Source organism: Triticum aestivum, chromosome 7A (genome assembly GCF_018294505.1).
Source record: "Triticum aestivum cultivar Chinese Spring chromosome 7A, IWGSC CS RefSeq v2.1, whole genome shotgun sequence".
NCBI lineage: Eukaryota > Viridiplantae > Streptophyta > Magnoliopsida > Poales > Poaceae > Triticum > Triticum aestivum.
The window spans coordinates 166,851,167-166,865,198 of NC_057812.1; the positions used below are offsets into that span (position 1 = coordinate 166,851,167).

Below are 14,032 nucleotides of genomic sequence, written 5' to 3' on the forward strand. Positions count from 1 at the left end.
TTTATACTTGGAACTCACCGGGCATGTACCCAGTCTTAGCCCACGCCGAGCGGCCGATCCAGCCCGCGCCATCCACGCCCCCGCGACATGCACGTACATGCCCTGGTCGTGAGCGCCCGCCCATGGCCGACTCCAACGTCCCCACGATCCTGCTGACAGAAAACGCGCACACTACACACCACCGTGCCACACACGCACGCATTAGCCTGACTCACGCACGCACACACATGCACTAACTACCACTACGACTCACACGGCGCCAGGACTCAGCTGGTCCACTCGCCACGGCCGCATGCACGCCATGCACTAACAGCCCACAAGCACCGGATCAGCTTAGCCACGTCCTGCAAGTGAAGATTAAGACTAACATGGATCACCTGTTAAGATGTAGTATTTCTATAATTTTGTTTTTAATCATTTATGCTTACACCCTGACAATTTGAAGAGAGGTTTATAAATATCTAAACAATGAAGGGAATTTTGATGTATGCCTGTCGATGGATACATGCACGTACCGCAAACAGTGGTAGCTATATAGGACGGTGGTGATGTATCGTGTATCCAGCTCGCCTTTGATCTGGCTTGGAGATGCCCTAAAGTTACTGAATGCTTCGAAGTTCGGTATGGCTGGTCGATGAGCCCGGGTGCAGCATTTTGCGGTGGTATCATGTGATGGTTGCTTTCTGAAGTGAAATCCATAAACTGAAACCACAAGTCACACCTTTGCTTCTTTCTTTTCTCTCTAAATTGTTTTTCGTTGTGGGCATGCGCTTGAATGGAATCGACTGTGTCTTGAAGCACATGATGAGCATCTGTTAGAAAAAGTGTACACGCCCGGTAGTTTCCCTTGAACTTCTTCAGTGGTGATTGCAAGCCGCCGCCTGCTGCTGATGACTGCTTTTGCACCGCGTCTATAAGAAACAGGTTTATTGTAACGGCTCTGCTAAAAATCAGTCGACTGATTTTTAGTGAAGTCTCAGTCAATTTGTTGACCCTTAGATCTTTGTGTTGCTTTAGGATATGTGCAACCCTGTTGTTTCCTGTATATCAGCCCACATAGGGAACGAACTGGGTGGGCCTGTTTTATTGTCTATGTTTTTTTTGTCGGGGCAGGCTTCAGATGGTGGGCTGGGCGCAGGTCCTTTTTCTTTGTGTGTTGGACTTTATTTTTCCGGTTGTTGTAAAAGGTTTGGGCCCGTTTCTTTTTTTCTTTTTGATTCTTTTCTACAGGATGGGAGCGAACAGGTAGAGTGAAGTGACTTGTGTGTGTCTGTTTGTTCTTCAGTTAGTAGCAGTTCATAGGCCTCGATTTTTTTATTTATTCTACCATTATTTTTATTATTTATTTATTTTTCATTTTATTTTTCTCTGTTTAGGTTCATACAGGACTGTTTAAACGGCCAGGGAATCGACTGAGTTTAAACAGTCCTGTATGAACCTAAACAGAGAAAAAATAAAATGAAAAATAAATAAATAATAAAAATAATGGTAGAATAATAAAAAAATCGAGGCCTTGAACTGCTACTAACTGAAGAACAAACAGACACACACAAGTCACTTCACTCTACCTGTTCGCTCCCATCATGTAGAAAAGAATCAAAAAGATAAAAAGCAACGGGCCCAAACCTTTTACAACAACCGGAAAAATAAAGTCCAACACACAAAGAAAAAGGACCTGCGCCCCGCGCCCAGCCCACCATCTGAAGCCTGCCGACAAAAAAAACATAGACAATAAAACAGGCCCACCCAGTTCATTTCCTCTGTGGGCTGATATACACGAAACAACAGGATTGCACAGATCCTAAAGCAACACAAAGATCTAAGGGTCAACAAATTGACTGAGACTTCACTAAAAATCAGTCGACTGATTTTTAGCAGAGCCGTTCTTTTAATGGAAATCGGAGAGAATGCTCTGTTTTGTCAAAAACGTATTCATCTGAGCCGGATGGCATCGGTTCGGTTGGATGCCTTGATCCACAAAGCCCTTCCACGGACTAGAATGACGTTCATAGATACGTTTTCCATTTCCATGCGTTGAGACGGACAATATCACAAAGGGAATTGAGCAGAAGCGCCCCGGTCGGGTGCAGCACGCCAATGGAGCATCGCAGCTAGGTAGCCCACTGTACGACAGCGCCAGCGACAATGCCAATGGGAAACCAGGTCAGAGAAACGACCGACGACGTGTTTGGTGTTTCCAACCTCTGCCTGTCACGTCATAGCCACTACCAGATCTCCGGCGAGATCTCTGCTCGACGGTGCTCGTTGGCATCTATCTATCTCCATGGGAGATGCTGCGGCGGCGGCCGGCTTTTTGTGTGCAACATTGCGTGGAATTTTTGTCGAAAGACACCACCTGCCCGACGGAATTGACAAAAAAGATCCCTTTCAAATAAATTTGACAAAAAAGACCCTCTCAGCCGTGGCGGCAGGCGCGCCGGGCGACACGTGGCACCTGCCGCCACGGCGCAAGACGGCAGCGCCTGCCGCCAGCCGGTGAGGCGGCACCCTCGCCAGAACGGGAAAGCGCGCACGCGACAGAACGGGACTGGCGCAGTGGGACCTGCCGCCTCAGGGGCAGGCGGCAGCACTGTAGCTGCTGGGCCCAGCCGCCTGAGGGGCAGGCGGCAACCTAAAGCGACAGCGGGAGCGCAGCGTGCACACACTGACATCACATTTATCATTCGCCGGCTGGTCTTGATCGTCCACACACTGACATTACATTTATCATTCGACTGTTCAGTTTACTACACTTATCATTCGTCTGACCAAGAGCAGTGCTATGGGGACGATAAAGTTTGGACGACTTGTGCACGACGGTTAAATCCAGCCGAAGAATGTCGAGCACAGCCCAGCAGCGGCCGCTGGATCCCTCGATCGTGCAGTTATCGTCCAAACACTGTCGTGTGTGAAGCATTTTCGTCTGACCAAAGCAGTTGTACGCTTAAATGATATGCATGCATGCCTTACGTGTTTAAACAGTTTGCTCAGATCTAGCTCGATGGGCAAAACTTATCTTCTATCTCTAGCCAACATGACTCACCATCTCATGCAAACGAAAGCGACAGCGGGAGCCCAGCGTGCACAGGCGGGCGGCAGGGCCCAGCAGCTACAGTGTTGCCACCTGCCCCTGAGGCGGCAGGTCCCACTGCGCCAGTCCCGTTTCGTCGCAGGCACGCTTTCCCGTTCTGGCCAGGCTGCCGCCTCCCCGGCTGGCGGCAGGTGCTGCCGCCTCGCGCCGTGGCGGCAGGTGCCACGTGTCGCCCGGCGCGCCTGCTGCCACGGCCGAGGGGGTCTTTTTTGTCAAATTCATTCGGTGAGGGTTTTTTTTGGCAATTCCGTCGGGCAGGTAGTCTCTTTCGATAAAAATTCACATTGCGTGCGCATGGTCGACAAAAGCCACCACTAGGCTGAAACGCCGAATTTTACTGTCGGCGAGGAATTCTCACGCGCGCGGGGCAGTGGTGGCTAGGCAGGTGATTGTCTCTTTGGACATGAAGTATCCAGCTCGTACTCCGCAGGCAAGGAATTCACTGTCTTCACGTACATGCTCAGCATCTTTTAGCCAAAGAGCACGAGATAGGTCAGCTAATTTGCGTTATACTGTCTGCATGATTGCAACTTGCAAGCCGCCGGCTGCTAGTGATTTCTTTCTTTTGCAGGGTATCTTCTCTAAGGAAACAGCTGGGATTTATCTGGGCCGGATGGAAAGAATCCTGTTCGATTCGGTGGTCACTCGGACGACGAAGTCCATTGACCAGAGTGGCGTTCATTCTAGGTTCGTTCCCCTTCTAAAATGACTTGACGTCTTGGACAAGATCACAAATGAATTGAGCAGGTCAGAACTCACAAGTGAGTCGGAGAGTCTAGCGACGCGGGTATCACACGGCGACGTACTACAAGTACTCCAGGATCGGTTCAACTAGGTAGTCTACTGTACGACAGCGCCAGCTCCAGTGGCAGCTGAGAAACGACAGCAGCAGCTCAGATCAGCTCGGCTCAGAGAAACACCAAAGGCAAGCTTGTCTACCACTTGACTCGTCCCTGTCCAATCTACTAGGAACAAAAATGCCATAGACCACATCGACCGCCACTTGCACTTGCAGCATATGTATCTCCGGCGAGATCTGCTCGACAATGCCCATTGGCATCTACCGGTAGCTCTCTACCCATCAAGACGGATTTGCATTCCATTATGGAAGATGCTGCCACGGCCGGCTTTATGCCGGCTCGATACGACAGGCAAAAACATTGCGTGGTCGACGGCGACGTAGGCACCGCTACCTGGAACGTAACGCCGATTTGCAGTCGACCAGAGATTTTCCTTGACGGTGCGTCCGTGCCTGTTGATGGGTACGGGCACGTACCGCGGACAGTGGCAGCTGGGATGGTGATGATGTATCGTGTATCCAGCTCGCCTTCGATTGGATCCTTGTCTCGCAGCCGTGCAATGAGGATACGGTATGCGCGTCGTATTCCAGCAAGTATCCATTGCTATCTGAAGCTTTTCTGGTGCCCGGTCGCAGCATGAGAGCGTTGGACTCAACTTATTTATGTGCCACAAATATTGTCGTGCAAATTGATATCAAATACAGTTTTGCTAAAGCACATCTAGATGTGCCATAAGTATTGCACATCTAAGTCATATGTCATTGATCTTACATTAAGATTCGTGTGAATATTTTTTTTCTCTTTTATCTTTTTCTCTTTATGCTTGATTCACTCACTTAGATGTGCAATAACTAGGGCACATCTAGATATTTCTTCTTAGAATAAGAAATGGAATATTATGGTGCTGATGTTCCTGGTAAATATATTCAGGTTGTAGAGGAATATTTTTGTTCTTTTAATCTATATGAGTTGCAAATTTCACAAAAAATATATTGTAATGTACACCTGTAGTCATCGGATTATACTACTTGTATGTTTGGCTTTTTCAAACTTTATTTTGTCTTTTGCACTTTTAATATACAATGGTTGCACAATGTGTAAAAAAAAATTGGAAACAGAATACAAAGACAGACGTTCATATTTACTTAACTATTTTTGTGCTATTGAATTCTTTTCTTCATTTTTGCCTTTTATTTTAGTCGGCTACTTTTGTATGTTTTAGCAATTCATGAGACTGTAAAATTCAAGTTGAGTATTACAGTGAAACCTTAGTTGTTATGAAGGAAGATGCAAGGCAATGAGGCCAAATATTTTTCAATTAAAGTACATGAAATGACCAACAACAATAGAACCACGACAAGATACGACAAATAGACACCTAGAGTAAGCCGGAAGTCATCTTTCTTCGAAAGTGCTCTTCTCGGCTCGAGCTCACAGACCTCGGATGAATAGTGGTAAAATCAAAGCAAATTGAAAATTAAAATAAAAGAACGAATTTTGTTGTGGCAAACATTGACAAATATTTTGATTGCTTGCATATATCACGAAATGACATTCATGAAAGACGTGGCAAACAAAAAATTGATGGTCCAAAATGCTTTTTAAAATAACATTTTTGGAGCATCAATTTTTTTGCCACGTCTGTCACGAATGTCATTCCATGGTGAAATTGTGCAATCAATCATTTTCATCTTCTCCTGCTTTTACAGCCAACTCGATCGTCATTGTTCGTATTCTCGTGCGAGCATAAGATGGTTTGCACCTCCAGTAATGCACTGCGAGAAATCCTTATTTCCCCTTGGAAAGCTAAAGATTCCTCATTATTTATTGCCCACGACTGACCTACGGCAGTTTAACACACGAAACGCACTCCGGTCGGCAGTCAACAGGACGGCCTCCTTGGGCGCGCCGGCCGGCCGGAATCGTGCAAAACAAGCCGAAGAGCCAGCCGCAAAGCTGCCGCCGCGCGTTTCCATGCACCCCAACCAACCGGAGCAGGACGCGCGCGCATGCGGACACGCGCATCACGCCGTACTACAAGTCCGAAAAGTCTCGACAGAAAGAAACCATTTTGTACAGTGGCTCCTGACCTGGCGAAACGCCTTGGAGCAGCCGAACTCGCTGGCCTTGTTGATTAATTATTAAGGAATATTCCTCTTGCTGCGGTCGATTAACCGTGGCGAGGACGTGGCTGACATGCGGGGCCCGCCCAGTGCGGCCACCCCGACCTCTCCGTCCAGCGGAGATGTCCAAGTCGCAAACCAGTCGGACTTTTGGGCAACTGGCACTGGGCCCTGTGCCGTTTTCCATCCCGTCCGCGGCCTCTACGCGAACGCCACGCGAGCAGAGCGCCGTGGTCGCACGTTCAAACATTGCGTGTTCAACGGTCAACATTCAAACGCTTCGACCCAACCACAACCGAACGAACAAAATAATCCTCCGCCCCGCGCAAGTCCACGAGTCTCCGTCTCCCTCCCAACCCCGCGTACGTACGTCACGCCGCTTCCCTCCCCCCACTCCACAACCTATATATCCCGCTCCACCGCCGCACTACCTCCCCAGCTCTTCCCCTCCCTCCGTTCCAACCTCCAACCGACGCCAACGACTTCAACTCCAATCCATTCCGTTCAACGTTTCCGGCCGCCGCAACGTGCGACTGACTGACCGACTGGAAGCTCCGCCTCGCACGCCTCTTGTCTTTGTCTACCGGCTCGCCCAGAAGAATATGGTTCTCCCCATGTCGCGGGCGACGAGGCTGGTGCCGGAGCTGCCGCTGCTGCGGCGGGGCAGGCGCGCGCAGGTGGCGGACGACGGGGAGCTGGCCGTGCCGGCGCACTTCCGGTGCCCGATCTCGCTGGAGCTGATGAAGGACCCCGTCACGGCGCCCACGGGCATCACCTACGACCGGGAGAGCATGGAGGGGTGGCTGGCGCGGGGGCGAGGCACGTGCCCCGTCACCGGCGGTCCCGTGCGCCTCGCCGACCTCGTCCCCAACCACGCCACGCGAAGGATGATCCAGGACTGGTGCGTCGCCAACCAGGCCGAGCGGGTGCCCACGCCCAAGGTGCCCGTCGCCGAGGCCGACGCCGCCGAGGTGCTCGCCGCCGTGTCCACCGCCGCCAGGCGCGGCAACGCCCCTGTGTGCGGGCAGCTCGCCGCCAGGGCTAGGGCGATCGGCAAGGAGAGCGACCGCAACCGCCGGTGCCTCGCGGCCGCGGGCGCCGCTCGCCAGCTCTCGTCGGCTTTCCAGAGCCTCGCCGGGGAGCCCGTGGAGGGTACTAGCGCCGCCGTTCTAGGCGCGCTGGGGAAGATCCTGGCGGCACTCACCGTGTTCTTCCCGCTCGACGACGAGGCGCGGCGCTGCATTGCCTCACCGGCCTCCCTCAAGACCCTCGTCTCGGTGCTCTCCCACGGCGACCTCGCCGCGCGGGCCAGCGCCGCCATCGTCCTCCGCGAGCTCGCCTCGTCCGCCGACCGGCACACCGTGGACGTCATCTCGAGGACGCCCGGCGTGTGCAGCGCGCTCGTCGGCCTCGTCAGGAACCCCGTGTCCCCGCAGGCCACCAAGGCCGCGCTCGTCACGGCCTACTACCTCGTCTCCGGCAGCGACCGCGCGGCGGCCCGCTTCGCCGAGCTAGGCGCGGTGCCCGTCGTGGCGGAGCTCCTCGTGGACGCCGACAAGGGGACGAGCGAGAAGGCGCTGGCCATGCTCGACGGCGTCCTGTGCGCCGACGCCGGCCTCGAGTCCGCGCGCGCGCACGCGCTGGTCGTGCCGGTGCTGGTCAAGAAGATGTTCCGCGTGTCCGACATGGCCACGGAGTTCGCCGTCTCCGCGCTCTGGCGCCTCTGCCGCGGCGCGGACGCCGGCGCCGGCGCGTGCTGCGCCGAGGCGCTGCGTGTGGGCGCCTTCCAGAAGCTGCTCCTGCTGCTCCAGGTGGGCTGCGGCGGCGTCACCAAGGACCGGGCCAGCGAGCTGCTCAAGCTGCTCAACGGCTTCAGGGGCAGCGTGGAGTGCATCGAGACGGTGGACTTCAGGGGGCTCAAGAGGCCATTTTGATCGGCGTAGATGCTGGATTTTTTGGCGTCTGCTTTCACCTTTGTTTAGATTGTTTTGGGAGCTAGATTAGATGTGTGCATAAAACATACTCCAGGATGACTAGATTTTGATTTTTCTTTACACTGTAATTGCATACTCGCACACAAAATGATCAACACAGAAGAGGACCGAACATTGTTTAATTGTTGCCAATATTTGATTTTTGCACAATTTGAAAGTTATTCCGTGTAATTTGCGTTTTTGAAGTGATCATCCCATTACAGTAGTGCTCAGAATTCCACGAGTTGGGAAACATGAGATTAAAAAAACACACACACATCAAACTGAGCTGTAATCCATAGATCGGCCCAGGCTCATCTACTATCTATGATCAATAAATTTGAAGAAAAATAAATAGAAACACAAGTAAAAAAATGTGAAATTTCTTGGCACGGAAAGATGCTCGAGTGGCCAAATGTCATTTGAAAGTTCTTGGGGGGGGGGGGGGGGGGGGGATCAGGTCTTCAAAATGTTTTTAAGTTTTTTTTTACTTTTATTATTATTCTTGCCATGGGCACCTCAAATGTCGCTCCTACCACACTCGATGCTATTCTTGTTGGATTTTTTCTATTTTTCTGACAGCAGATTTTATTGTTAGAACAGAAGATATTTTTCTGTTTTATTTGAATGTATCTGACGCCGCTCTCCAAGCCGAGACACGTTTCTCACGCCATCTTATCTCTGCCACTTTGTTGTGCTCGGCCAATGTTCAGACTGCCTTCATCTGATCGTGGAGCCGTGTTTCGCATTCTTTTCGTTTCCTTTAGGAAAAACCGAGTACGTAGTAGGTACGTACGTGTTTCACATTCATTCCTGAACCAAAACAAACAAGTACGATTTGATGATCCCAACAGCTCCCTTTGCTTTACTAGAACAGATCGAAAGGCGCGAATTTCTCTCATTTATTCCACACACACGTTCACAAAGAGAGATGGAAGGACAAAAAAAAGAAGGCTTTCGAGCTGTAAAGCTCGAGCTTTCCTCGCCATTCCAATGGCCGGCACGTACGCCGACGAGCCGTCACGGCACTGGCCGCCAGGTCGGCTCCACAAGGTCGTCTCGTCGACCACCGTTCGCCGTGCGTCGACCAGCAACGAGCTCGTTCCGTGTCCGTCTGCCTCCGTTCAACGCCTAACTAACTACTCCCTCCATTTTTATATACAAAGCCACTGTCGAATTTACAATTTCAACTATACAAGGCCATTAACATCAATTGAGGTAAAATTGATAAGGCTTGCCTCGTAGTAGCAACCGAGAACATTAATACCCCTTACATGCATGTTGGAGTGAGAGGGTTGGTGTGCATGCACCATATTAATCAGACTACCCACAATAAAAGTAACATAGGTGATAACATCACATTTATCTAGGCAAAATAGATAATGTGACATGTAATTAATGAAGAAAGAGATGCATGTAGTAACATAGCTAGTTACTGTAACATCACACATATCAAGAAAAGATGAGTCTACAACCTAATAAATGAAGTTATGCATAACACAACACATATGTTATTATCCATTGTGGAGGTACTAGTAACATGTGCATGTTACTACTCTAAGTTACTCCCCACTGTGACTAGTCTCAACCAACAAGGAGTGAGAGTTGTCTTGTTGTGCGTTGAAGAGCAAAATGCACATTAATTAACACGTCAAGCAAGAAGAAAAGACTAGCTTGCAATATTAACTTAAGTAGGCATTAATTTCTACCTTGGTATCTGTAATATGAGTTTGTGGCCTTGTATATAAAAATGGAGGAAGTAACTAAAGCGCTCAGATGTGAGCTCAGCTATGACAGTCGACAGCAACCTATACGCGACGGGGTAGACCACGGGACCCGGTCGACGCGACACCCGTGGGGGCGCGATGGCGGTGGATGGCCGGAACCCATGCTGCACGGACCGGCGACGACGACGACTCCTCGCTGCCGATCGGATCACGAGCCTGTCCGGTCCGCCTCTCCCTTTCTGCACTTGGTCCAGTCGGCCGCTGCTCGAGCTAGCGCCATGCGAAATGGACATGGAATTTCAATCTTCAGAATGTGGCTACGGTTGATTTGCACGTTGGAGTGGAGTGAAGCCTAGTTTGGCCACGACATGCATCAGTGTGTCGGTCAGGAGCCATGAGGATTGAGGCCGACCGACGAGCGGGATACGCTACGTGTGGAACGTGTTGCCAGCGGGCTGCGTAGGTGCACGATGGTGTTTCGTTGGGTATGAGCTGCTGACCAAATCAAGGATATGGATTTTTTGTTGAGCTCTGTTTGGTTTGCAGCTAATTCACATGCCTATTTTTTTTCACTAATTCCAACTGCCCAGCGGTTGGCTTGGTATTGACAGAGAGATTTCAAGACGACATTTTTTTTTTGATAAAGGACGCTTTTATTATCTCAAAAACATTGCATCAAATGGATACAAAGCATTATGAGTAACACCTAGCCTAGCAATATTTTATGAAGAGGGATAAAAGAAGAACCCTTGTTCCTAAATAAAGAGAGAAAATGTACCTGCAATGAAGCTGAAAAATCAGGCGCTTAAAGGACGGACTTGAAAAGGGTTTTGAGATGGACTAGCGACGTCCTACACACGACGAAGACTCGTCCTCGTCGATGTCCCTGCTGTCAGACTACTTACCCACCCCTCTTCCCTCACACATTAGAGAATTGCCATGCTGCCACAGAAAAGCTTGCAAAAAAAATTGTTTAGAACTTGTTGTACTGCAACATAGAGAATTGCCATGCCACAGAAAGAGAAAAGTTCCCACATGACTTTAGGAAATGCCATGCTACAAGAGGTTAATTATCATGCTACATCATAGAAAATTTGCCATGCTATAGAATAGAGATTGAAATGCTACAACATAGAGAATCGTCATGGTACAGTGCAGAAAGTCATCACCATGTTCAGAAATTGCGGATGCTATATCAGAGGGATATGTGGTATTTTTCAGTAAATGAGCTGCCATGCTATAGCATATATAGTTGCCAGGTGTACGTCTAAAGAAACAGAAAAATTGTCATGCTATCGCTGACATAGTTGCAAACTTGTAATGTGCAAAAGGCCTAAAAAACTGAAATTGTCATGCTCAAGATAGCCACTTGTTCAGGATTTAAATGGACAAAAACACAGAAAGTTGCTATCTGAAAAAATGGGATTGGGGGCAGATAGAGCAGCAATGCTGGGAGGATGCTATGTCACGGAAAAAATAGAATCGGAGCAAACGATTATGTCCTCGCACCAAGATTCGCGCACAATCGGAGGAGTGGTGTTGCATTCGCACCATAGCAGCTTGAGATAGGGCTGGGAAAAACTTGAAGATGTTCATCTTCTTTCCGTAGTTTGATGCACTTGAGAAGAGAGATTAAAGCAATGGGAAAGCACCAGGTCCATGGCCTGCAAGTATTCTATGCCTAATTCACTTGTGTCTGATTCAATCGTGAGAGCTGAGAATAGAAAGGGTGACGGAAAGACAGAGGAGAGCACAAAATTCACCAAATTGCGGGCGAAGGATTCATGTAGGGCCTCCTTGGTTTGCAGGATTCAGTACCGCGGTGGCCACTGATCAGGAGTTGGTGAGCTCCAGCACAAACAAGGCACGACTAAGCCATATAGCTGAAATAGGCTCTTCTTGTTAAAATACGGAAAAATAGACAAGAAAAACAACGCAAACAGGCAAGGTCAGCAAAATCCACTGCAATGCAAAATAAAGCCTGAGAAACTTAACAGTCATCGATATCAGAACATGGGGATCCATTCATGAACGAACAAAAAACTACTAGCAGATTAGCAAGGAGAGCAGTAATCCACCACAATGCAAAACACAATCCGGTGATCCATAACAGTCATCAAATTCAGACTTACGACTCCAGTCTATACCTTTGAATTACTCAAAAGCGAAATCTAATCCGCACCTGGAATCTGAAACACTCAAAAGACCAAGAACAACCTGTATGAACGAGCTATGAAAACTAATAACAGCAGAACATCTTTACTGAACTAACCCATTCAGCTAGCATCTCTTAACCTAACACTATTTGATCGAACCAGCGATCACGCTCTCTTGCCGCAAAAACATTCTTACCATCAACAAGACGCAATTTGCCAATTCTAGGATGCTCGCGTTGTCACCGATTTCGGGTGATCATCGATACAGTTTCAGGTAAGCTCATCCATCAGTCGATCAGGTCCATTATTGCCTTGGTCACCTCCCTGCCAAGGTCGCTGCGGCGTAGCTCCACCTTCATCTGCTGTACCCTCTGCTTCTTGATCTTCTCGTCCAGCAAGCGTGCCTTGTCGTCGTCCATCTTTCCGAACTCCCGCTTGAACATGCTCTTCTTCACCTCCTCTGCAAGGTACGGGTACAACTCACACATCTCCTCAAATCCCTTGGGCTCGTGGTTGTTCGCCTTGGCAGTGGCAGCAGCAGCAGTAGAAGCGGTGGCAGCGCGGCCCCTGTACTTGTGGCCGCTCCAGACGATCTTGCAGAGGTCGAAGCGCCGGCGGTCGTGTTCTTTGGTCGGGAGCTCGTACTTCTTGGCGGCTGACACATACCGATGCTTGAGGCTTTTGACCTTCCCCTGGAGCTCCTTGCTGCTGTAGGCACGGTTGTCGAGCTTTCCGGCGAGGGCTTCGACCAGTGCGTCGGGCTGCGGCAGCACGCCGTGCTCCTTTTGGTGAGCGGCGAGGGCCTCAAGGATACGGACCTCGTCGTTGGTGGACCAGACGCGGTGGAAAGCCAGGCGCGGCTTCTTGGCATCCGGGGCCTTGGCCTCCTGCTTCGGAGATGGCTTCGGCGGCGGCGCATCTTTGTCAGATTCGGAACCCCCATCCTCCTCCTCGTCGGAACTGTCGGAGTCCTCGCTCTGTCGCGCCGGCGGAGGCTGCTTCTTGGGGGCAGTGTTCGGGGCCGCGTGGGATGGCTCCTCCTCCTCCTCCTCGTCAGAGGTCTCCGACTCCTCGCCCTTCTGCGGCGGCGGAGGCGGGTTCTTGGGGGCAGGGGTACGAGAGAAGGCGATGGTCTCTTCGTCCTCGGACTCGTCTGCGCCCGAGTGGGTCTCCTCAGAGGAGGCAGCCGGCGGCGGTGGCGGCCTCTTCTCGCCGCGCTTCTTGGCCATGGTCGGAGAAGTAGGGTGAGCCTTTGGGAGAAGAGGTGGGTGGCGGCGCCGGACAAGGTGGGGTTTCCCTTCTTCGGGTATCGGGACATCGGGTGTCCTTTCGTCAAGACACAGTCGGCCTTATAAGTCTCAGGTGGGCTTCCTCTTTCTATTGGTTTCGGTCGGCCTTATTCATGCATTTTCGTGTCAGTATTATATCCAGCCCAACCCAAATGTTGAAATAACATTTTCTCCTTTCCAGTTTAAGATCAAGAAAATAAAGGTTTAAGATGAATTCTGTTCAAATTCCTTTCAAGAAAAAGAAACAAGACCAGCTAGGACTAGCCATTGGTTTAAGATGAATTCTGTTCAAATTCCTTCCAAGAAAAAGAAACAAGACCAGCTAGGACTAGCCATTGGCGGCATATTTTAATAGGAGAGGCAACCTGAGCACCCTGACGAGCCCAAAGTCCCGAACATGGGTGGGCAGCGTGCACAACTACATAGCCTGCCAACAGAGCAACGCTCTGTACTTTGTTTGATTCGTACCCTTTCGCTCGGGCGAACCAAGAGTGCTCAACTAGGGTTTACCCTCCCTATCGATGGTGTCGCTGCTGATCTGTCTCGTCTCCTGTGGTCCTAGGACCATGGAGGCGCGGTGGATCCCAGCCTTTGTTGGCCAGAGGGCTCCGCTTTTAGGTGTTTTTTTAGTTTAGGGTTTGTGACATGCTTAGGAAGACGAATCGATGGCGACTTCCTAAAGATGAAATAAAGTTCTCCATGTGAAGCCCCCGTCCCGGTGGTGCTTTTAACGTCGTCGGAGGGGCGTGTGGAGGTGTGTCTCCAGCGAATCTCATGGATCGCTCAGTGTTTGTCTTCAGTGGATCCACTTGGAATCGGTCTTCATTCGTTTGCGTCCGTGTGTCTGCAGGTTGGATTCTTCATATCTATGCT

At 50.3% G+C, this 14,032-nt stretch overlaps 2 protein-coding genes across 2 annotated transcripts; one reads left to right on the forward strand and one right to left on the reverse strand.

Annotated features, from left to right (window-relative positions):
- The first annotated feature begins 6,455 nt into the window (after positions 1-6,455).
- LOC123150037 (U-box domain-containing protein 21) lies at positions 6,456-8,140 on the forward strand. The gene has a single exon (XM_044569837.1). The coding sequence runs from the start codon at positions 6,617-6,619 to the stop codon at positions 7,946-7,948; it is 1,332 nt and encodes a 443-aa protein (XP_044425772.1). The 5' UTR covers positions 6,456-6,616; the 3' UTR covers positions 7,949-8,140.
- A 3,602-nt stretch (positions 8,141-11,742) lies between these two features.
- LOC123152292 (STOREKEEPER protein) lies at positions 11,743-13,196 on the reverse strand. Its single transcript, XM_044571873.1, has one exon. It carries the CDS (start codon positions 13,097-13,099, stop codon positions 12,158-12,160), a length of 942 nt encoding a protein of 313 aa, XP_044427808.1. The 5' UTR covers positions 13,100-13,196; the 3' UTR covers positions 11,743-12,157.
- Positions 13,197-14,032: the final 836 nt, after the last annotated feature.